This window comes from Neopelma chrysocephalum, unplaced genomic scaffold (genome assembly GCF_003984885.1).
Source record: "Neopelma chrysocephalum unplaced genomic scaffold, ASM398488v2 Primary Assembly neopelma1_70, whole genome shotgun sequence".
Classification (NCBI taxonomy): Eukaryota; Metazoa; Chordata; class Aves; order Passeriformes; family Pipridae; genus Neopelma; species Neopelma chrysocephalum.
This window is the reverse complement of record NW_020897730.1, coordinates 939,924-963,494: the sequence shown is the minus strand read 5'-3', so window position 1 is coordinate 963,494 and position 23,571 is coordinate 939,924. Positions and strand designations below refer to the sequence as shown.

Sequence of the window (23,571 nt, the reverse complement as noted above, 5' to 3'; positions counted from 1 at the left end):
AGAAGGGTCCGTCCCGGGAGATGGGTGGGGAGAGGCAGCGGGCGAGCTGGGCTGTGCCGCAACGCCCCTCGCTATAAAAAGGAGGGGCCGCGCTCAGAGCGGGAGGAGCGGTGCGGCCGGGAGGGAGAGCGGCTGGAGTCCAGCCCAGCGGAGACCAACCCAGCTGAGCCCGGCCCAGCAGAGCCCAGCCCAGAAGAGCCCAGCCCAGCCCAGCAGAGCCGATCCGAGCCCGGCGCGGTGCGAGCGCTGCCGGGGCTGAGCCGCCCCTGGGCGGGCGCTGCGCGAAGCCAGGTAAGCGCGAAACTCCCGCGGGCGCGGAGCGGCCCCTGCGCGCCCCCGCGGGCTGTGCCCCGCATACCTTCGCCCCGGGGGAGGGAGATTGTGGCACAGCCTCCTGCTGAATTTACACTTGGCTTACATGGCGTTGACAGAGAAAGGCTCAGCCCCAGACAAGATGCAGGTAACTTAAGCCCCGTGCCCCGGCTTGCCCTTCGAGGCCCCTTGCTAAACGCTCACAACATAGTTTTGGAGATGACTGAGCGTCCCACAGACTCACAGCCATGCCGCGTGTGAGCGCTCGTGTCCTGTCAACACTTTGAGGAGAAAGCAGAGGCACCCTTTGGCAGAAGGCACAGTGCAGTAACAGCACCTCACCATCATGGGTCATCCCATCAGCCTACAAAAACCAGCCCTCTGATCTCTGGTCAAGATCAGATTCAGATGAGCAATTAAATTTTTATTACTGTGCTAAACTCATGATAGAAATTAATCAAAAGTCACCAAAAGTGATACTCATGATTTTTGAGACTTGTGCAAACAGTTCAGTTTCTCAGTCTAACAGGCAATGCAACGTCCACCAGTTAGTGACAAGTATTAGTTTCATCAAAATTGTGTAGCATACACTTTCCATAACCAGATTTATCCTTTTTCTACAGGAAAAAAAAATTGAGCAATCTACAACCTGAAATCAAATTTTAGTTAGTAAAAGTTAAATTGCCCCCCCTCCCTTTTTTTTCCTCTCTTTTTTTTCCCTTTTTTTTCTTCCTGGCATTAACCAGTTTCTAAACTTCTTGGATTCACACTGGACTAGAGTTCTTCAGCAAGTTCAGATGAGATCCTGTAACATATTTACTTCCACTCTCCATGCTTTAAAACACAATGTTACCAGTTATTTATAGACACAGACCCTGTATTCTTCCAAGTCAAGTATTGTATCAGTAACTAAATCAGTCAATCAGATCACAATGTGTACAAGCAGTAAAATTGCAGCATTCAGTTACACTACCTTCTATATTTTTGCAAACACCCTAGAATTAATGAGATGTATGGCAATAAGCAACAGCAGGATTCTGCCCAGAGCATGCTCTAGTTAACTGTAAATTTCCATGACTTCCAAAAGTAGCAGTACTTGTTTGGATTGTGTTGTGTTGCATAGCATGGGACAAGCTAATAAATGGGCTCAGTAAAATCACAAGGTGAGGGTCAAGAGAGATTTTTGTTTAGGGGAGGCATCTTCTCTTTTCACTTGTGTGAACACACAGTGCTAACATGATTAGATTTTTGTCTGAATAGGAGGATTAAGTATGGCCTGAAGCAGGTAATTACCATGATGATGTAGAAACGCTCTTTTAGGTCTGTTTTAGTGTCAGACAAATGTTTCATACTCCTGACTATGGCAGTCCATTTTGCTTGTTGCCACCATAATCTTTTAAATTACAGCATCTTTCAAAAATATGAAGTGCCCACAAATTAGGCTTTTGCTCATGTATTAAGAAGTTCAAATATATGCCTTTCCATGTGTATTTCTGTATTTCCACTAGGTATTTCTGTACACTTTTCCTCTCTACAATTTGAACTACATAGCAGAGAAAAATCAGTTATGATTATTGAGTGCTTCCTAGTTGCTAAACTGAGAAAGCAGAGTGGTCCCGTACAATTATGAGAAGTCACGTTTATCACTGAAGTTGAATATAGCTGGATTCATTTTCCCCTTTTGTCATAGTAATAGATGGAAACAGAGTTAATTTTCACACTGGAGGAGAGCAAAAGTCCACCCATTTCCGATGGTGTAAGGTGTTCCTGCCTTCCTGCTTCGACGCAGTACCTTGCTTGGGCTGGACAGCATGTGCAAACTGCAGCTAGAAGTTACTGGTTTAAAAGGCAGCAGATACTAGCCTGGAATGCCATTAACAGCACTGCAGAAGTGAGGAGAGTGCTGCCTTTCAGTTTCAAACATCACAACTCAACAACCTGCTTTTTACAGTCTTAGAACAAGAAGATGCATGATTGTATTTGTTACCTGCTGAAGGAATAATATTATCTTTAATTGTATTAAACATTGGAAAATGTATCTCATTTCTGTTTGTAATTTTTGTACTATAAAAACTGAGGCAGATGCAGAATGTAAACATGGTAATTGATTTACACTTTCTAGAAATGTATGGACTGACATGGAAATAAATGTCAGAGCTAATGCCCATTAAAAAATTTTACTTCAGATAATGGGCACTGACTGCATTTTTCTACTTCTAAGTTTTCTGCACTGTGGTAATTTTATCCTCCATGTTTGTTAAAGGAGTGTATTTAAATAGTCCTTTTCTCTGGCACTGTCTATTGTTCCTTATCACAGTCACAGTAATTGATATGGTAACAAAGTTGCATAAATTACAAACTCTCATTACACTGTCCTAGTTAAAATCCTGCATATGCAAAGGTATAATATTAGTTGAAAATATTTTAAGCAGTCATAAATTACTCTTACTTTTGCACTACCTCTCCTTTTCCTCTGGACCTTCTTGTGTTCCAGAAGCTACTGGTCTCACCAGTAGTATTCATAATCTCTCCTGTGGCTATTACTGCCCAAATTTTAGAGCTCCTAATCACGCTATGAGAAGCATCTAACTGTTTGAGTGGTTGGCACATATCTGTCCCCTGCACGTCAAGTCTCCTCTTCTACCTGGGTGAGTTTGTAAAAGGTCATGCTTGGTCTTGACGTGGATAGAGAACATGGATTTTTATGCATTACTTTAATCCAATACTATGTCCGAGTTGCATTACAGGGTTAATCTGGTGCTTTTTTTTTAGCTGAATTTAATCATTATCTTCCAGGAGACCACCTCAATAAGAGGAGAAATCAACTAAAATTTAATTTGTATATGTTAAATCTAATGCTGACTTGGGGAAATGGGTTATCAAGATTCATCGGCCTACAAGTAGATTTGCTTGGGCTCTATATTAGATACACGAAGAAAAGCAGCCAAGTGGCCAAGTCAGGGCAAGGGTGATGGACAGCAAAGCAAAATATACCCATCCTCTATTTCTTATATTAATGCTGGCAACACAGCAATCATCATCTCTCTCCAGAAAGAGAAGTGTAAGCTCAGAATCTTTTCAGAATTGCAAGCACAGTAAGGTTGAGAGCTTACAGCTGGAAGGACTGGGCCAGGGTATAGCATGTTCTATTGCATGTTTAGCTAAATCTCTAGCCCTTGGGTAATATGGGTCAGTTTTAAGCCTTTTCTAGCTTATCGCCAGTGTTTGTGCCTCATGCTCTCAGTTGTGCAACAATTCCATCAGAAAGGCAGTGATGCGGGTACGTGTTTTACCATGTGTTCCTCTCAAATATTAATTAAGAATTTTGAGGTATTCTTGGATAGCAGTTCAGATTTTTGGACAGTTAGTCCTAAAGATGACTATGGTATTCTTGAGAAGTCAGCCTCTGCATTGATAGGATTAGATTTGAGAACCTAGGTAAGGTAAAATGGCAGAGCATCACAAAGAAAAATTTTTAGAAATCTCATGGAATTCTGAAAACAAAACGAAAAATATGGATCACTTATGAAGAGAGGGTAAAGTGGAGGGATGACTTACATTGTTCTTTTTGCTATTGTAGGATTAGTTTTCACAACACCAATAGGAATAAAGAGGTTGCTGTTGCTGAGAACTGAACCTCAGCTACTTACCTGGAATTAACTTTTATGCATAGTTGAAATTCTTGCATGTAAACACAAGGTGATTTCAAATACATTGGAGAGTTTGAGTAGGTGGCAACCTCATGTATGCTTAGAGTTCAGAGATGTACAGACCTCATGAGGCTGAGTCACTGCAGCCTGAAGAACAGAAAGCCTCCAGCGAAACTGTTTTCAGTGCAGTTGCGGCCGTATATAAGAAAGTTGCTAATCACAGTATCATTTTCTGTCTCCTTCTTCTGATCCTAAACGCCCCGCAGTGAAAAGCAAGCCAGTTAGCTTTTGCTAATGGCAGTATTTCTTTTAATTCCATTTCCATCAATAAATTTTTCTTTTAAGACCGCTTTCACCAATAGACAGTGTACTTCTACTCATAACAGTCATACCATGTTCTGTACCATCTCCTAAAACTTATCCTTTGCCAACAAAAATAAAAAATTGCCCAATGTACCATAGAAAAATCTTTGCCAGTTTTGAACATTTTGGGGAGTTTAGCAAATTTGGCAAACAAGGGGAGTTATGATACTTGTACTTATTTTTTTTATCTCAGCTGTAACAAACAAATGAAAAAAGGTTATCTTGACTGTAAGTCCTAGCAGCTGTGATTGTTTGAGACAAAGCACAAATGAAATAGAATTGCTGGTCTAATCATTTATGGTCTTATCTTCAGATAAATGATGGATTATACTAAAATTACTCTCAGCTTTCAAGTGAATTGCAACTAAGGATGGAAAAATATCATGCTCCAAATGACATGCTGTTAGTATTCTCTGTTGCACCATTATGTGAAAGAACTACAGATTTTGGCCTGTCAGGTGTCTTTTGCAATTTTCATTCCATTTGAGTTTTGTTTGATAGGAAACTGTCCAGATATTTACTATATAACAACGCTAGCTAGAATGCTTGGTTACTATTTGTGGTGTTTATCACTTTTTATTGTAGTTGAGTAGCATTTCTCTTACAGGCACAGAAAACGGGTAATAACTGAAGACGACCTCACAGCAGGAAAGTGAGATCAGATTGGCAATGCATCCGTGAGTGGCATGATTGAAGACAAGACAAAAAGCAGGCTGCAGCAAAAGGTAACTGGCAATACCTAAGGAAACTAGTACTGAATTTGGGCAAGGTCAATATTTAGACAATATTGCATTGCTTGGGGTGAAAGCTATAATTGGAGCTACAGCCAGAACAAAGAATGAATTAACAAAACTCCTAATTTCAGCTAATTTATCTATTCCTTTCTTTACTTCTAGGTCATTCAGGTTTGTCAGCTACTGACAGATCCTTGGCTAGTGGAATCTGATAATCCGTAGATGAATTACAGCAACAGAAATAGAAAATAAAACAGTATTCCTGAATCCACTCTGTTTTCTGAAAACAGAGGATACACTGAACAAGAGTACCTCAGCTTTTCTAGCCCAGAAGAACCCATGCAAATAGTAAAACATTCCAGAAAACCACTGAACAGCTGTACTTTCGTGTTGAGGGAGAAAAATGCACTAGTTAGCTTCCCAAAAAAATGTTCTGTTGGCAGTTATCCTCCATTTAACCCTCCTTTAGCATCAGCACAGCCCGGCCAGAGCCTTCACTAGAGGCAGGCAGCACAGGATGTACAAAGATGTAGCCTGAGCTTGTTTATTGAGAAATCATGCATGCTCCTCCCAATCTAAATTTATAGGATTATGTTGTCTTTTCATCTTTTTCTTTATAAACTCCTATTCATTTTTGTCTTTTCTCCTTTCTTCTCTCATTCTTGTTGCCCAAGCCTGTAAGTTCATACAATTTTACTCTCCCCCCCTGCAGAGGGGAGTTAGTCTGCTACCACTGGAGTTGCTCAGGGTTTTCTCCCTCCTCAGGCTCTTTACTTGATGTACAACAGTCAGAAATTGAAAGCATGGGGCAAGAATCAATATGTGTTTTCAAACCGGGACTCAAACTCTGCTGTTAGATTTCTGTCTTAATTGTTTTCCTCCTGGTTTTGTTATTAGCAGCTTGCCATGATTAGACAATATAGTTTTTCTCAAATCAGGTAAAAAATATTTCTTCACCTATGGGCTTCCAACATATTGCCTTCAAAAACATTTTATGATGCTGCTCCATGTTCTTAAACGTACCATCAAAAAAAAGTCATGTCAGTACAGGACAGCCACACATCCAAGGACTTGCACAGGAATTTTCCTAGCACTAAAGTAAAGCTCATGTAGCACCTTTGGGAGAGCACACTACTACCCTTTCTGGGCTTCTGTGCAGTTACTTTTGCTTGAGAACCAAGACTGCACTTCCTTGAGGATGTGATATATGTGATGGACTGATTCACAGTATCATAGCTTAGCTCGCTCCAGCTGTAGCAGCTGCCTTTGTTTTGCTGCCTCTGTAGCTGGTCCTCACTACCCACGAGGAACATCTCAGGACAGCAAAGAGAGTTCACCAATTAATTTTACTTCCAAAATAGAGCAATAAATTTTACATTGGAAGAAAACAGGAAACAAGCTGTACAAATTTGGCAGAACATCTATTTTGGTATCATTCTATCTATGCCACCTTCCAGACAAAGCACTAAGGACCATAGTAACCTGCTTTTCCGTGGGTGATAATACTTTCACACTGACATGGATTAAGGTTTGTGTTTGACCTTTTCTTCTCTTTGATTAACCCCTTAGCAACTCACTAGTCCAATTGACTTATACAAAAATCACAGATACTTTGCTTGTCTTTATATCTGTTTTCTCAAATTTTCTTCTAGTTCTCATAATGATCTGCCCTTAACAGGAGTTTTGTGCAAGTGAAGGCACAATTGGGCCTCCATGTTTTCTGTCTTATACTTACTAACAGTTACAATGATACTAACTTCTCTTGAGCTTAGCTGCATTAACATTTTAAAAGATTTTTTTGGTCTGAATAAACTCTTGTACTCTGCCAGTTACTCAGACTGGGTTTTTTTTCCTTTCTGCCTTTGGTTCCCTTTTTCTGACCCTAATGAGCGATTCATTAAGAAGCCTCCATGCTGATCCTTTGCTTTTAATCTTTTAACTTTTCCCTCCAGGCTGTTCCTAACATTCTCATTTAAGGAAGAAAAGTCTTTTCTGAGGGGTACTGCTGTTGTGTGATATTTTCCCACTGTAAAGATGTCTAAATTAATTATATTATAAGAAAAGTAATCAAGTGTCTCAGTCAGACACAGTGAACCAAATCCTATTACAGATTGGTGAATTTTGACATGTGGAAGACAAAGCTTCCTCTGAACTAAGGTGTCGAAATCTAACATCCATTTCCTTGCACAGAAATCCACAATACATTTGCCTTTGCTTCTTCAGTAAGACAAACACTTTTTCAGCATTAAGTCAAAAGAAAAAAGGTGTTCAATGCAAGGTTTGCTTTCCTCAGAGCCATAACACTGACTAGTGGGAAATTATATGGAAATCAAAAGCCATGGTATTGGAAATGTAGTGATAAATATTCCATATTACTTGATTCAGTTAATGTGACAGATTCTTTAGTGATACTGGTGTATCTGTGTCCACATAGACATGGTGCATCTGCTCATGTGCTTATACTTCAATTTATGTTTTCATTACTCAAAGCAAAAGATTCTGTTACTCACTTTAACCATATTGGTGAAAAGTAACAGGAATGGAATTCATTAGAGAGTTTTAGAGAGGAGAAGTCTTCCTAGGTAACAATATGCAACATGAGCTACTCTCAGCCAACTCATCTAACTTCCATTAGATTAGGAAGTGGAACACTACTGTTTGACAGAAGTCTCTCTATTTCTGGAGTAGAAGAGGAGAATTTTAAGTGTTTCTCTCCCACTTTCTCACAGATTAGCCATTATTGCAGATGAAGATAACTCTATTGCTCTGCACAATGCATTTCTAGAGCTTGTTATGAATTTACATGTGCCTTCTGTATTTGGGGGGGAGGGGGGTGTAGGGTGAGGAATACCATGTAAAAATAAAAAGTACATCCTGCAGAAGGGACTGCACATTAAGCCTGTAAAACTCTTGGGTGCATCATGGCCCCAGCCTGGTGATTTAGCTTAATGGCAGGAAAATGTTATTTTGAGGATTAGTATATAGGTAAGGCTTTACACACATCAGAATGTTGCCATGTATGTCAAAATGTTACTGATTTGCTTTACAACTTTGAGCAAATCTATGCATGTAAGCTTTCATGTGGCACCTTTCTTACTGTTTTACAAGAAAGTACAGAAAGGCAGTACCTTGTACCAGAAAAGTAGAAGTAATGTTATTTTGCTGAGTTTGTTGCTCATCAGGTTATTATCTCACCTTTAACTAAGGAAAGTTTTCGAGGAGTGTAAACTGAATACATAATGTTAACTTTTGCCTCTGCATCTTCTGGCTTACCAGAAGAGTTACTTGACTCTAGGAGAGTGGCAAATGACACTGTGGTCTCTAAATAAAGTAAACTACTAGGACAAAGCAAGGAAGCCTCTATTTGGACTAACTGGAAGTTCCACAAAGAGGTCCTATCGCCTCCCAGCTTTGTCTACGATGCTATTAGCTGTGTCCCCTACCCTTCTTCCTAGAAACATCTTTGCCTAGAGGAAGCAACAGAAACCTAATTAAAACATCACTTTTGGTAGATTTATACTAGTAACTCCACCGATTGAGTCTTTCACAGTAAAGCTGTAAAACAGAAAAAGGCCAAAGATGCAGAAAAATTATTTTCTCCCAGAAGTAGGTGATTTGGTTCATGAGGAAACAATTGCAGCTTTGGCCTTTCCATTCTATTTTCTGTTGTGATCTCTGCCAGCAACAGAGAAGGTGCCAACAGTGATTGCATATTGCTGTGGGCATGTCACTCATGCATTAACCGTTTTAGAACATTATCATTTCTAATTTAGATGGATGAAATCCTTTTTTCTGCTAAATTATTAACAACCACTATTATAACCAAGAGTTTAAACTTGTATAAATTTTACCTGTTTTTACCCAGAGGCTGGTAAGCATATACTTCTTGACCTCACCTAGTATCTTTTCTCAGCCTGGATTGTAACACACAGCCAGTCCTTATCTGGCTATACTGATTTGAATTCTTTTTTCTATCTCTGTATTATTATACTTATTTTCCATCCATTAATGATATATGACCATTTTGTTATTTTACATTCTTAACAGAATCTAGGAGATGTTTTATCCTTAACTACATTTTTTTTCTTCCTGGACCAAAAAGCAGAAGCAGCCCAGGTTTCATGACCAATATGTTTCATTTCACACACATTACATGGCAATACAACTATCCATTATAAACCAAAGAATATAACCATTTACCCTTGTCATGGCCCAGTCAGTTAATAAAAGCTGAGAGTGTGGAGAGTCTTCCTGGTGGGAGTCAGGGGAGTGTAAAGAAGTGAACAGTTTACCCATTGCTTCTCACAGCCTCCTGTGAGAGTAGCACCACGTCCCCGTAGAAGAAGAATCTGTGTTGCAGAAATTGCTCTGGCCAAAAGCCATGTTGTGATCCACATTTCTAATATATTAGTTTTCAAATTAAAATACAACAACGTATTAGAATTTTATATGCTGCAAAAACTGTGAGAAGGAGCTCATACATACACATACTCTGACATGTCCTGGATAACAGTTAGCAAGCAAGGAATCCCCATGAGACACATTGGGACCTCCAGGTTACGTCTAGAGCTGCAGCTATTGTCTTTATAAATTCAGATACTGGTTAAAACCAGCAAAACAACAAGCTAATTGCCTAGATGTCTCTCTCTGCTGCTCAGAACATCATCTTTTCCCTAAAGAGCAATAGCAGAGAAAGGCTTTATCTTGCATTCATAGCAATTTGTGGAAGTAGCCTTTGTTCCTCCCAAAAGTCCACTCTCTATGTGATAACTGCCTTCCACTGGACCGGGGCAACCATTGACTAAGAAGATCTGGACAGCGAAACTTCAACATTCTTTCAGTGTTGGACGCACAAAAATTTATTTCAGCAAGAAATAAGAATGACCAGAGTCCAGTGATACTCAAACAGCAGAGATAATGTCTTGGAACCCCTTATTAAGCTTTGCATGCTTGAAATCACAGTAATATAATAGTAGTTCTCCTACAAGTTGGGAAGAAAGAGCAGTTGTTGTTACTGCTGTTTTTCGCATACTGAAGGAAGCACCCACAACCTTCAGTGAAGAGGACAGGTTAACAGATACATGAAATGTCCATGAAGTCAAATTGTGATTTTATATATGATCTGAAAGGAAGTGAGATGCCTCACTCATTGCATCTGATCTCTTTTGTTAGAAGCAGGCATGACAAGGTTTGCTTTCAGCAGTGCTTTTTATTGCAGTAAGGTTTTTTTTCTCTCTTGCCTCTCCACAACGTTTTTAATATAAGGCTGAAATATAGATCTGGATCACACCCAGAATTAATGTGCATTCCCTTACTTCTCACATTCGAGGATTTCAAAGTAGAAGCTTATAGTTCATTCCATATGGAAACAATGGTGCCAATGGAAATTTTAGGTGTGTGGTTAGGTGTCCAGAAACTACATTTGTGTAGGATGTGCAATGCTGTGTAATTAAAAACAAACAAACAAACAAAACAACCCCCCCAACTTTAAAACTTCTTATTCAATGGAATTAAGCTATTAGAATAGAAACTTAAAAATTCATCGAATTATTTCACTCGCACTTAACCAATCTGAATTTGATTTCTCTCTTTTATTAAAAATGATCACATGGGGCACACTATATTTTATATAGGCAATTCCAACTGCAATAAAGGAAATGTGTTAATCCATTTGTTTACTATCACTCAGAGAAGTAACCGTGCAGCACATAACCTTTCACAGCTCAAACTAATCTCATTTTTATTCGTTCTGGGACTTGATGGCTTAATTCTTGTTAACTATTGACTCTTTCAGGTACTTTCAAATACCCTAAAGATACTTCATAACCAGGCATCAAATCTGAAGTTATGAACATGCAGTAAGATGTATATTCATACTAAAATAGCTTACATTATCCTGTCATTCAAAAATCTTTTCATGTTAATGCTGAAAACCCTAGAAATTCTAGTCCTACCTTGATCTGAAATAGTTTTATTCTTTCTTTCCCAGCATCTAATGTGCAGTAAATGACATTGTTAGCGATATGAGGAGGTGACACGTCCCTGAGAAGCAGACATTAGGTTAGCCTCCTGATTATTGATCATTTTTATCTTCCAAAACAGCGTCAGTCTTCCTTTTTGCTAAAGTTAATGGCTAGAACAGAGATGCAAAGATCCATGCTGTATTGATGATGGTAGTTAATGCCCTAGTTTCAAAGTCTTAATATGTTTAAGTGTCTTCAAGCCTCTTTTAGAAAAAAGGGCAATTCTTTACCCTGTGGTATAAACAAGAGCAGGGACTGCCTCCTGCTATAACAACTAATTTTCATATTTAAAAAGTAGTTCAGCTATAGGTTTAGTAACCTAGATAAGGAAAAGTGATCTTCATTCCTGTCAAGACAGAGCGACTGAGGTGACAGGACACATTGAGATTCATCTTTCAGACATCTTTTCTGAAACTTTGCATTTTGATGTTTAATTTCGATTTAGTACTGAAATAGAAGTATTAATCTAGAAATATATTTTACTTTATTTGAGTATTTTTTAAATTTTAAGTTACTGCTCTCTGGATAATTTCATATTCACGTGCCTTAAATTTATATAATACCTAAGATATATTAAACACCAGAGAGTTTGCAACACATTCATGCAGCCTTGGTCAAAGAAAGAAAACAGAGATTGCTTTGATGGATAAAGGTGAAAGAAAGAGACCAGAAAATTAGGTAGAAAAGTCTAACAGATCAGAGCCAGCAATGTCTAAAACCACCACATCACTGATCTTCCATAAGAGATTAAACATGTTGACAGTGTTCTAGAGTACAGTTCTACATGTACTGAACCCAAGAATGTTTTCCCTGCCCTTAACAGCAGAGAAAACAAAATTATTTGTGTACAGAGGAGATCAATGTTTACTTTGAAACCTAAAGCTAGAGAATTCTAAAAATGAAATCTGTAAACTAAAAGAATTAGACTTACTCTAAACTGAAAGACTTTTGGCTAACTATAGTGAGTGCCCTGTGGATCTGCCAGTCAATGAATTTTGTACAAAAGAACCCCTTAATCATTGCTATACTAGCATTTGCCAACCCACTAAGTTCTAGTGAGGTTGAGAAACATTAGTGAAGTTGAGCAATCCTTTTTTGGCATTAATATCTGCGAGTAAAATTTTATAGAAATATGTAGATCAGGATTTCCCAACTTCTTGGAATAAAAACCCATGCACAAGGAGGGAATTGGTATAGTTAGTTTTGTTCAAAGAGCTAAGTAGTAGGAAGAAATATTTCCAATGTTTCTGGACTCTCTAAGTACTATGAGAGTATATGCAAACAATAATCCAAATTTTCCCTGCTGCTGCAACAGCTGACATTATAACAGTGTGTTATCACACTGCAGGCTGCTAAAAAAAAAAGAAAAATTGTCACATATTACACTGTAGTATATTAGGATTTAATGTTCCAAAAATGTACTTGGAAGATTTTATTCAATACTCCACGGCCCCATAAATGAGTGATTTAGAAGTGGTCTTTCACTGATGCTAATTTTTGCCTCATCAGTTTCTAACACAAAGTGCGTAAGCATGCAAGATTAGATTTCCTTATTCTTTGTTTTAAATCTAACCAACTGCTTGCTGGTTTTCTACCTCTATATATCCCTTCTATTCTTTCTAAGTGCTCCTATTTTTAGTAGCTTCAAGATATAAACACTGTATGCTTGTACCCAAACATCCCTTAAGTGCATAGGGATACACTGACACTGTATAACCCCTTAGACATAAATATCAGTCTTACTTATCTGGCACAGAACAATATAGCACATTTTCTGGTTTTAATTTGCTTATCTACTATTTTCAATAAAATAAATGTCATCGTAACAATGACAACCTTTTTTCTCTATCTGAATTAAAAGCTGTTTGCCCCTACTAGCATTAGGGAAATATTTATGTAAATAAATAGTTTGAAACAGAATAGCACCATGATGCACTGACACTGTCCAAAGGGGTAATGGCAAACCCAAGTGTATTAGTGAAAGTGGGAGTGAGGGGTGGTGTAAAAAGTGTTAAATGTGCTTTCATTTTCAAATTATTAAATTATTTGCAATTTATGAAATATACCATTTGGATAACAAAATGTGTGTGCTCACGTTACCTTTCAATTTCCAAAAATCCCTTAAATTGCTTTAAAAAAAAAGTAGTTCTGAAGTGTCAATTTCAACAATAAAATATCTTCCTTCAAAACTGGCTGATATTTGGAAAAAGAGTTGTATGATTAACAACATGCCTAGTTAATTTTAAAATAATCTTCTAGTTGAGTGAGTAGGTGTTACTACTTTTCCATCTGCATTGTTAAAGTAAGCTATACTTTTAGTCTCTTTGAAAATATTCTTCTTAATTTGTCTCAAAAACTTTAGGTAATTTAAGATGCATATGTCTTTGAAAAAATAAGATATCAGGATCTTATTCTGTGACTTAACAGTGCAAGAATTAGACTGAAGGTTAGCAAAAGCAGGAATGTGCTAGAATAGAGAAAATTAGATATAAGCTAGTAGATAGTAAAATGAACTGAAAGTAGTTCACCCTGGTACATTATATTTACATAAATGCAGTAGTTCAATTATAGGTATTTTTCATTGTGTTTTGCATCTTAAATAGTCTTGAAATGGGGATATTTTGAAAAGTGATGGCACTTGAGTATAAAATATAGCAATTCTCTTATTTTAAGATAGGAAATACAGACCTCTAGTGGTCGAAACCTGTATGATGTGAGTTAAACTTCAAAGCTATTTAAATGCCACTGTGCTTCACTCTGTTACTTTCCTTTGCATTTTTCTCCCCCATAATCATTCAAAATCACTCTAACACCCAATTCCACTGTTCAGACATTCCACAAGGACTGATTTTTCCCAGAGGAAAAAGCCCCTTCATCTGTCCTTTTTTCACATAAATTTTATGACTGAAATTGAGTAGTTGAAAGATACTTGGGAAGTCAAGGGAAAATTTATGAAAGTAGTCTATGAGAACAAACAGAAGAGCGATGTTGATTCTTTTCAGAATAAACTCTGAAGCCATCATGCAGAAGGACAGACTCCTTTGAAGTGTGCTGGAGGAAATAAATAAATAAATACAGAGAGGTTCTCTACAGAGAAGGTCAGAGTACATAAACAATTCACATTTACAAGGTAAATGTGGTCCTCTGCTAGCACAAAGTAAGTAATAAGCAATTTAGTTTTTGATGTTACAGAAGAACCAGATCCTAGAAGGATCACAGGGAGTTTATTTTCCAGCTATATAGAGCTAGCACAAGTGAAGCAGGCCAGCTTCAGCTCTTGCAAGGGGCAGGCACAAAGAATCCACATATAGGTTAGAGAATTGAAAAGATAAATACTTTTAAATAAATTTAAAAAGCAAACACCACAAAACTAACAGCAATTTCAACAGACTGGCAGCTACCTAATGGAAATGCATAGGCCAGTACAAGGTCCTGTAAGTTCTGTTTGTTCTCATGTCAGAACACCTCCTGATCCAAAATTGCAAAAGCAGCAGCCAGCTTGACAGCCACTAACACAGGTCTTCTGAGGTTTGCTTTCTGTTCTTGGTGTTGATGAACTGATGTACAGTGTCTGGTGCTGTACTACCTGTTGCAGTTCCTTTTTAGTAATCTTTTGATTTATTGTCATTTACCATGAAGTCAGATGCTGACCCCTGTGGAAGATGGTGGCAGTGATGACAAGAGCACACTGTAATGCCACCATGGTTTGAATTACATGCCTTTGTTTGCATTTCTCTTTCCCTTCACAGTTCACCTGTCAACTCTGGATTAAAAATATTTAGGAAAGCCATGAGTGGGGAATGCAGACTGTTAGTACTAGCAAAAGAAATAAGAGCTAGGAGAAAGGTAAATACATGACTTTGCAATGGTAATGCTCCGGAACTCCAGGAAAACAAAGAAGATGCTGAAATATGTGTGTGAGTTAGAAATAGCTATATTCACCAAGGCCATGAGCATAAAGGGTTTTTTTCTGCTGGATAGGGAAAAAAATCAAAAAGACTGTGCAATAAAGGATGTGTAAGTGTCATTACTTTCTCAGCAATTAGAAAAATGAGATAGAATAAATTAGGAAAGGGGGGACTAAATGCTCAAGATAAAGGAAAAAGTTTATGCCACCAGAAAGAAATAAACATAGCTAATATACTGAACATATTGTTCCAAACATTTTTCATTCTCTCTTTTCCCTGTGCAATAATTTTATATAAAAATAAAATACAGCATCCTATTAAACATGGAAATATCTTCTCATTTGTAAGAAAAGCAAATAACCCATCTACCTTCAGAAATAAAAAAGCTCACATTACCTAATGATAAGGTGGCTAAACTGTGGCAGGGTTGGTCAGCCTGAGTTTATTTAGTCTTTGTCAAAGCAAATATCAATAACACATTTTTGTTTAAAATCTGACTTGGGGCACCTGCTTACCTATTTATAGCTGATGAAGTTCTCACAGAAAGCCACAGTCAGTACTGTCTTATCTTTCAGTGGGCAAAGAGCTGTTTACCTTGCATAAACCCAGCATTCCTTGCTTCCACAGGCAGTTTAATTAGGATACATGTTCAGAACAGAAGCAATGAATGGAGTGGTAAATAATAGTTGGTAGAGCAGTCTGAAGCATTTCATTATCAGTGACTTATTATAATCATTGTAATTAGAAAAGATAAAAGGTCAAACAGGACAGTAACATACAACAGGGGTTTGCTGCTCACCAGATAATTTGTTTGAGATTGATGTCACCACACCACTCACAGTTACATCAATTCAATCCTCTTAGAAAAAGCTCCTTGTGTATCAGCCTTAAAATGATCCAATTATCATTATGTTAACACAGGTCATTTGAGATGCTTTACATGGATTTATCAATGTGCACAATTTCAATACTTGCATTTAACTGGCCAGTGGTTTAACCTGCTCTGGTGAATTCCGGCAGCATAAAGCTGTGCCAGCCATCTATTTCGGTAATGATTTTAAAGAATCTGCAGTTCCTTCCATGTAGAAGGATCTGCTTTGCATAAAATATATACAACCATAATCCTGGGACAAGGAGGTGAACTGTGGCAAGTGAGAAACACAGCAAAAATGATGGTGGTGTGGAAAAGAAATCATTATCTATAAGGAATTCCCATTACCACTGGAGCCGTCTCTCACCCCTCAGCACTGCTATGGGGGTACTGCTTCCAAAACCAACTACCTTCTCCTGTATTGAAGCTTTTCCTAATGCTCTGAAGTTACAGTTGTGCTCAAGAACTCAGATCTACTTGAGGATAGCTATGAAACTTTGGAATTTCCAAAAAATTTTAAATTCAGCTTGGGATTAGCAGTGCCTCCCTTACTGTGCATGAGATATAAGGCTCCTATGAGGTTCATTCTCACAGCAACAAACTGTTTTCAGATGTACATATGGCTAACCATTTGTGTTTACCCAAAACCAACCACATTATGCCTTTCTGCTTCCCTTTCGTTCTCTGAAAATAGCGATGGATTTATTTCATTTATTGACTGTTATTCCTCAGTGTAATTTAAAACTGATAACATACCAAACACTTCATTTGCACAATTCGCTGACTCCAGTGTTACACCTTTAATTCCAGAAGGGTTACACAGTCTTATACAGGTAGACTGAGGTATCATACTATTTCTTGACAAATTCCTGATTCTTCATAGGGATTGTTCTGCCTTTTTTACTTTCCAAGCATTACAGAATAAGCTCAGGGAATTCAATACCTCAGAGTGCCAGACACACATTTCCCAACTCAGTTATTTTTTTGTTTATTTTAACACATTTCTGAAGATGTAATATAATCACTGTTCCACTTGCTTGAAAGAACATACGCTATTAATTAGCATCAACTAAAGCTACTACTGACATGGAACAGTACAGGTCACCATGTGGGTAGAAAAGGGAATTTGGAAGCAAAACAATACAACACTAAAGGGGTGTCTGAAGCAACCATGAGAAAATTGCCTTGGCATCTACCATTGCACAGAGCCCAACCCCATCAAACAGGAAATATTCACAGTCAGCTACTTTTGTCTTAGACACTGAATCTGTCACTTAGTACACACAGAGCAGGATATTCTTGCCAAATAGTATCAGTGACTTGTTAATCCAGTCACAGACAAAGGTCTTGCTCAGCCTTAATTAGGCCCTGATCTATTTTATTGCAAGTTGAACTTGCAGTGGTGATTTCTGCACTGCAGTTTCATACTGCAAAGTTCTGGGCTGCAATTTTAGTGGGTATATAAGTGAGCAAAGAGTGTGAGTGACCACAGAGCACCAGCATGTAGCTGGGGCAGTTCAAATATTGCCAGACCTTGATGTTGCATAACACATCAGTTATTGTCAAATAGTTTTTTTCTTCTTGGACTCTTTCACAACCAAGGGATGAGATAAGAGGATTTATCTTGAAATCTTTTTATTGTGGTTTCCCTGTCCTAGGGTAGCCTGACCTTCCACAGAGCCAAACACAATGTATTCGAGATTTGGCACAGTTTGAAAGCCAAGTTTTGCTTAGGCTGTACTACAGTGCCACATGTGATGAGAATGATCCCCTTTTTATGTGTTTTCTCTATTTGCTTGACTTTTTAATTTCTTAAACAGTGTAATTTTGAGGCACTTACACCGACTGAGGAAACAAGACTCATGGATTCACAGAATGAACTAGAGAGACTGGGAAGTGTTGCATGGCACATCCTGACAAAGGCTTTATTAGCTGCATTTTACTACATATTCCAAACTTGACAGAATTAATCAAGAACCTAAATATTGAAATTACCCTGCTAGCTTATTAATGCAAACATATAATAGAACATGAGCTAAGACAGTGAAATAACAAATCTTTTAAAAGCTAAAAGAGCCAAGATGCTGCCTGCAAACTGTATTCTGGGTTCAATTCCTGGCTCCACCTTAGACTTCCTCTGTGGGCTTTGCCAAAACATATGTACATCTCACTTCCCTATTAAAAACACAGTCCATTTGGAGTAAGGTTTGTCTTCCAACAAGAGCAAGTTAAACACTAAACACAGTAGCATTCTGGACTTAACAGAAATGTCAGTGCTGAACCACTCAAATAATGAGCAGCCCCTGTAACAACATAGCTGGTGTATATGTAACAATGGGCATCTCTTCTTTCTGAAAGCATCTGTACTGCCAGGAGTCTTAGGGTGTGTCTGTTTAGCGATGTAAAAGTAACTTACACTCGTAAGGGTTTTGTTTGCTGTTTGGTATTTGTTTTGTTTTGTTTTTAAATCCAAAGTATTTCACTTGATCTTTGCTTGAAGCAGCACAAGTTGGGTTTGGCTGACAGCTGTCAGGAACTTGCAAACAGCAATAAACTCTGTGATAATAACTATAATTTTTAAAATTTTTTTAAAATATCCACTATTTTTGAGGGAGGACTATCTGTAGACTCTGGAAAATATTTAGTATCAGAGTCAGTTATACTGCATGACCTGCTCTCTAAAGTCATAAGTCATTAATAAGGAAATGATTCTTGCGGAATACACAGGTCCTGGCAAACCCAACAGGTACCTTGTAAAGGAGATTTCATACCATTGCTGTACCCTTAATATGGTCCAGAAATACAGCTTCAATTCTTGGATATATAAATATGTCAGTAACTGAAGAAGTAACATGAATTGTTGTTCCCTCTTGCACCCTTCTTAAACTCTTTGTACAGTTATTAATGTGCAATGGATCAGCACGTCTGGATTTTCGTGGATTTTTTTTCCCCCTCACTAGTAGTTAAATACCACAGTTCCAAGCCAGATGGGGAGCTAGGTAACCTCTGAATATTTAAGGTGTCTATGGTACAACAGGGTACTAGGCTGTGTGTGTGTTTTCATCTTTCTCTGTGATGTAAAAATTGTCTCAAAGAATTAAGCTTAATATATAGAAAAAATTTCTAGTGATTAATCTCAGAGATACAAATGAGTAATCTAAATTCACTTATTTTCTTAATGCATTACACTTTGTATTTACATAATTAATTAGTATTCAGAGTGCTTAAGTTTAGTTTCTGAGATATCTGAATAACTTTGCTCATTAGATATGTCACCTATTTATGGAAAGAAAATAAACTAAAGACTCCTCTGAATTTATAGTTATCTGCTATTTTCAGTCTCTCATTATTTTTGATATATGTTCACTAACCAGTATTATTTTAAATTGGAACTTTGTTAATTGAAAGGAGTTTTGTTAGATTTCATTTATATTAAAAAGAATCTAACATTTTTCATCTAACTCCCAACATTCTTACCTCTGTTTTATTGTGCAAAGTTCCTCTCTTCAGTTCTCACTGTGGTACTGCAGGCGGTATGTTAGGACAGGTAATGCCGTCTCTCCTTATCGTCTGCTGAAGCAAACTTGCACTAGGCTGATATTTGGGGAAGTTTAAATTAAAATAGGAATTGGTTGAGAAAACACTTGAAGATGGATTATTTTTCAATTCCAAGACACTGACACATTGTGTTAGACACAAAAACTTGATATTTAATTGAAACTTCTTAAAAATTTAATCCCTATCATGAATACTACTTTCTTCCTCTTTTCCCCTTCTAGGTGTGAGCTTCATACTTTATCCCTGAAACTAGGTCACAGCTGAAGAGATCAAGATGATTCCAAATTACTCCGCTGAAGAAAATGTTAAAAGAATCCACGTCGACTGTCCCGTTTCAGGGAGGCACAGTTACATCTACATTATGGTTCCGACCGTTTACAGCATCATCTTCATCATAGGCATATTTGGGAACAGCCTGGTCGTTATTGTCATCTACTGCTACATGAAATTAAAAACAGTGGCCAGCATTTTTCTTCTAAACCTGGCACTGGCTGACTTGTGCTTTTTGATAACTCTGCCCCTCTGGGCAGCCTACACGGCCATGGAGTACCAGTGGCCTTTCGGCAACTGTTTGTGTAAGTTGGCGTCAGCTGGGATAAGTTTCAACCTCTATGCCAGCGTGTTCCTGCTCACGTGCCTCAGCATCGACCGCTACCTGGCCATAGTGCACCCGGTGAAGTCCCGAATCCGCCGTACCATGTTTGTTGCCAGGATAACCTGCATCGCCATCTGGCTCCTCGCCGGCGTGGCCAGTCTGCCCGTCATCATCCACCGCAACATCTTCTTTGCCGAGAACTTGAACATGACAGTCTGTGGTTTTCGGTATGACAACAATAATACAACACTCCGGGTCGGATTAGGTTTGTCCAAAAATTTGCTGGGCTTTTTAATTCCTTTTCTGATCATATTAACGAGCTACACCCTAATTTGGAAGACCTTGAAGAAGGCGTATCAAATTCAAAAAAATAAGACTAGAAATGATGATATTTTTAAGATGATAGTGGCAATAGTGTTTTTCTTCTTCTTTTCCTGGGTTCCTCATCAAGTGTTCACTTTTCTGGATGTGTTAATTCAGTTACATGTAATAACAGACTGCAAAATCACCGATATTGTGGACACGGCTATGCCCTTCACCATTTGTATTGCCTACTTTAACAACTGTCTGAATCCCTTTTTTTATGTTTTTTTTGGAAAAAACTTTAAAAAATACTTCCTTCAGCTAATTAAATACATTCCACCGAATGTCAGCGCACATCCAAGCCTAACAACAAAAATGAGCTCCCTCTCATATCGGCCACCAGAGAATATACGTTTGCACACCAAAAAAACTGCTGGGCCTTTTGACACCGATTGATGCGTTTTGCAATACACTCGTTTTGAACAACCTCGAGTACGAAGCAGCAAGAATGACAAGACTCATCTGCAGTCCTGAACATCACAGCTTACTGCTCATTACAGAGACATTAGATCATCTCAGAGAAATCATACTGTAAAGATTTAGCAGTGGCCTTCCATTTTACACCGTGAAGAGGACTGCTTGGTTTTCATTTTGTTTTTCTTTACTGAAAGCAACATAAATGGTGGACAGGCATGTCACAGTTCCTGCCAGCATCCTGCTGTTTACTCAGAACTACAAAAGAAGGGTACAGAAAACTCCTATCTTAAGTTCAGAGGTGTTTTAAAAGGAAAAGCTTGTATAAATTATATGAAATACAAAGAAGCTGTTTTGCATATATGTGAGCAATTTTGTTCAAGGAGTTGGTGGAGCTATGTTGCTTCTTGGTGTTTTTTTAATGACATAAATGTCCTATCATCATATTTATAATATATTTTCAAATATATTCTATATATAGAGGCCCAATTTTAAACTCAAATGGAAATTGAAGGTCCTTAAAATTGGTCTCATTCTGATTTATGCTACTATTTTCCTTTTTTTAAATGGTAATTTTTTCATAATAATATATGCAATAAAATGCAGATTTATTTATTAAATATAGAGGAAATATATTTTTAGATTTATATTCCTACTCATACATTTCAAACATTGCTTCAGAAATGTACATTTATATCCCAGTGTGTATTTTTATAGTAGTTTAAAAAATAACTATATGTATGTGCACACAAAAATGGGGTTCACTCAACCTTCCCTTCTGATAAGCCACACTGTCTTTGAAGAGCATTACATACGGAGGGAGTTGACCTCCATAGTCTGTATGACCAAAAGTAAAATTCTCTATTTGAAAACATGAGTTCTGGGAAAGAGCTGATCAGAAAATTTCAAACTATTTTTGTATAAGAACCAGGGCATTCAGTGAGAGAAATGACCAACTAATCAAATCTACTTGGTTTTTCAAATTCCTGCACATTTAGTAACTCACATTCTGATAAGCAAAAACATGACAGTGCTCATATATCAGTTTAACTAACAACACTTTTAGTCCCATCACAGAACATCCAAGATCAAACTTTACTCTTGGCTTTTATGGAGTTTCTCTCCATTTATACAAAACTATTCCTAGAGTATTTGCTCCCTGTAGAAGCTTTTTTATGTGTATGGAACAAATTCAAATTTATACTAGCATAAATCAGAACTAAAGTCTGGCTCCAGCTCTCAATACAAACGAGGGGGGAAGGTGATAATCACTGTACGAAGTTTCAACTAATGATATTGTCATTTGTCCTTTTTACCTCAAATAATGAGCTCCAGATAATATTTATTCTTGATTGACACCCATTTACCATCTTCAAAGATAAAGTTCATAAATCCTTTTTGACATTACAAAACTTAAGAAAAATTCCAAAACTTTCCATATATCATGTAGACAATTACATGACCCTTGAGAATTTGCAGTATTTATAATCTTCAGAAATTTACATCTAATGTGGCTCTGTCTCAAGTAGCAAGTGCTTGGAGTATCAGTGTTTTCTGATGAGCAAAATCAAAACACAGCAAAAAAAAAGTTATTTCTGTAGTTTAAAACTTTTCACAGAAAAATGGGACTACAACCAGGTCTAGGAATCTTAGTGCTCTTTCATTCACTTACTTTAAAGAAAAGTTTTTTCACTTTTGCCTTTTTTCTTCTAGCTGCAAAATTGGATTAATGTATGTGTCTACTCATATATGCCACAAGACATGGTGAGGAGTCACTGAAACTTCTAAAGCTGTATGTTAGAAAAATGCTCTTTCATTAAAGGTTTAAGTTAATTGCCAGCTAGTATCTCAAAATTTGAAGCCTGAACGTGTCATTTAAAGACACAGTTAAATTATTATACAGAATACTTTATAGTTAGCTTATGTCTGTCCTTACATGCAAGCCAGCCATTAGTTTAAAATGAATATGGCAATAACCCTGTGCATTATCAACAGCATCCAGAGCAGTACCAGTGCCCCAGCTTTCTGTAAGCTGACAAAGGACAAAAGACAGAGCTTGCCATTTATCTGTATGATATTTTTTTCATGTACACACATGCATGTGCTAAGCAGCATCAGGAGCTTCCCCTGGCAGAAGCATCTCTGTTCAGCTATAATTCAGTGTGCTGTGCTTGCCACCTGCTGGATGCAGCCACAAATATGTTTTTCATCTCAAAAGTTGTTATAGGAAGAGACAGCAACATTTCCCTGCCACCTGATTGATCTGGAGATCCTTAGCTGTGGCAAAAATCCTGTAAAAATTAAGTACAAACTTGCCCATCTGGGAGACAGTTAACTTCCTTGGCAGAGTCTAAGCAAGCATTTCCTCATCACCTGCTCATCTCTTTGGTCATTGAAACCCAATGTCACCAGTAACTACAATAGGCAGCTCATTTGCAAAATGTTCATTGCATTAGTATAAGAGCCATCTCAAAGAAGAAATAAAAATCAAAGCCATTGGTTACTGATTTTGATCATTTCATGCCAGATGCTGCATTTTTAAAAGACTGTGTATCCTAGGCTGCTGGTGCCACCCGTGCCTACTTGTGTCATGGGAAGAAGAACAAGGCTTGGTTGCTGCAGGAAAGGTAGGACGGGATTGCAGCTGGTGTGCTTTGAGGGCAAGACTGACCTTGAATCAATAGGCAAAGAAAGCGGAGGGCAAAGCTGCTGTTAAATAATGCTGGGAAAATTTTGTTCTGCTAAGGAGTAGGAAATCAGCTGCCAAGAATAGTGGATTC

At 37.8% G+C, this 23,571-nt stretch overlaps 1 protein-coding gene across 1 annotated transcript; it reads left to right on the top strand.

The window, feature by feature from the left end:
- The first annotated feature begins 250 nt into the window (after positions 1 to 250).
- On the top strand, positions 251 to 21,405 carry AGTR1 (angiotensin II receptor type 1). Its single transcript, XM_027685954.1, has 3 exons — positions 251 to 291; positions 4,933 to 5,050; positions 19,641 to 21,405. Exon 3 carries the CDS (start codon positions 19,694 to 19,696, stop codon positions 20,771 to 20,773), a length of 1,080 nt encoding a protein of 359 aa, XP_027541755.1. The 5' UTR covers positions 251 to 291; positions 4,933 to 5,050; positions 19,641 to 19,693; the 3' UTR covers positions 20,774 to 21,405.
- The last annotated feature ends 2,166 nt before the right edge of the window (positions 21,406 to 23,571 follow it).

Bases quoted from the DNA above. Each gene is read 5' to 3' on its own strand.
- AGTR1 (XM_027685954.1), top strand. From the start codon at position 19,694: ATGATTCCAAATTACTCCGCTGAAGAAAATGTTAAAAGAATCCACGTC.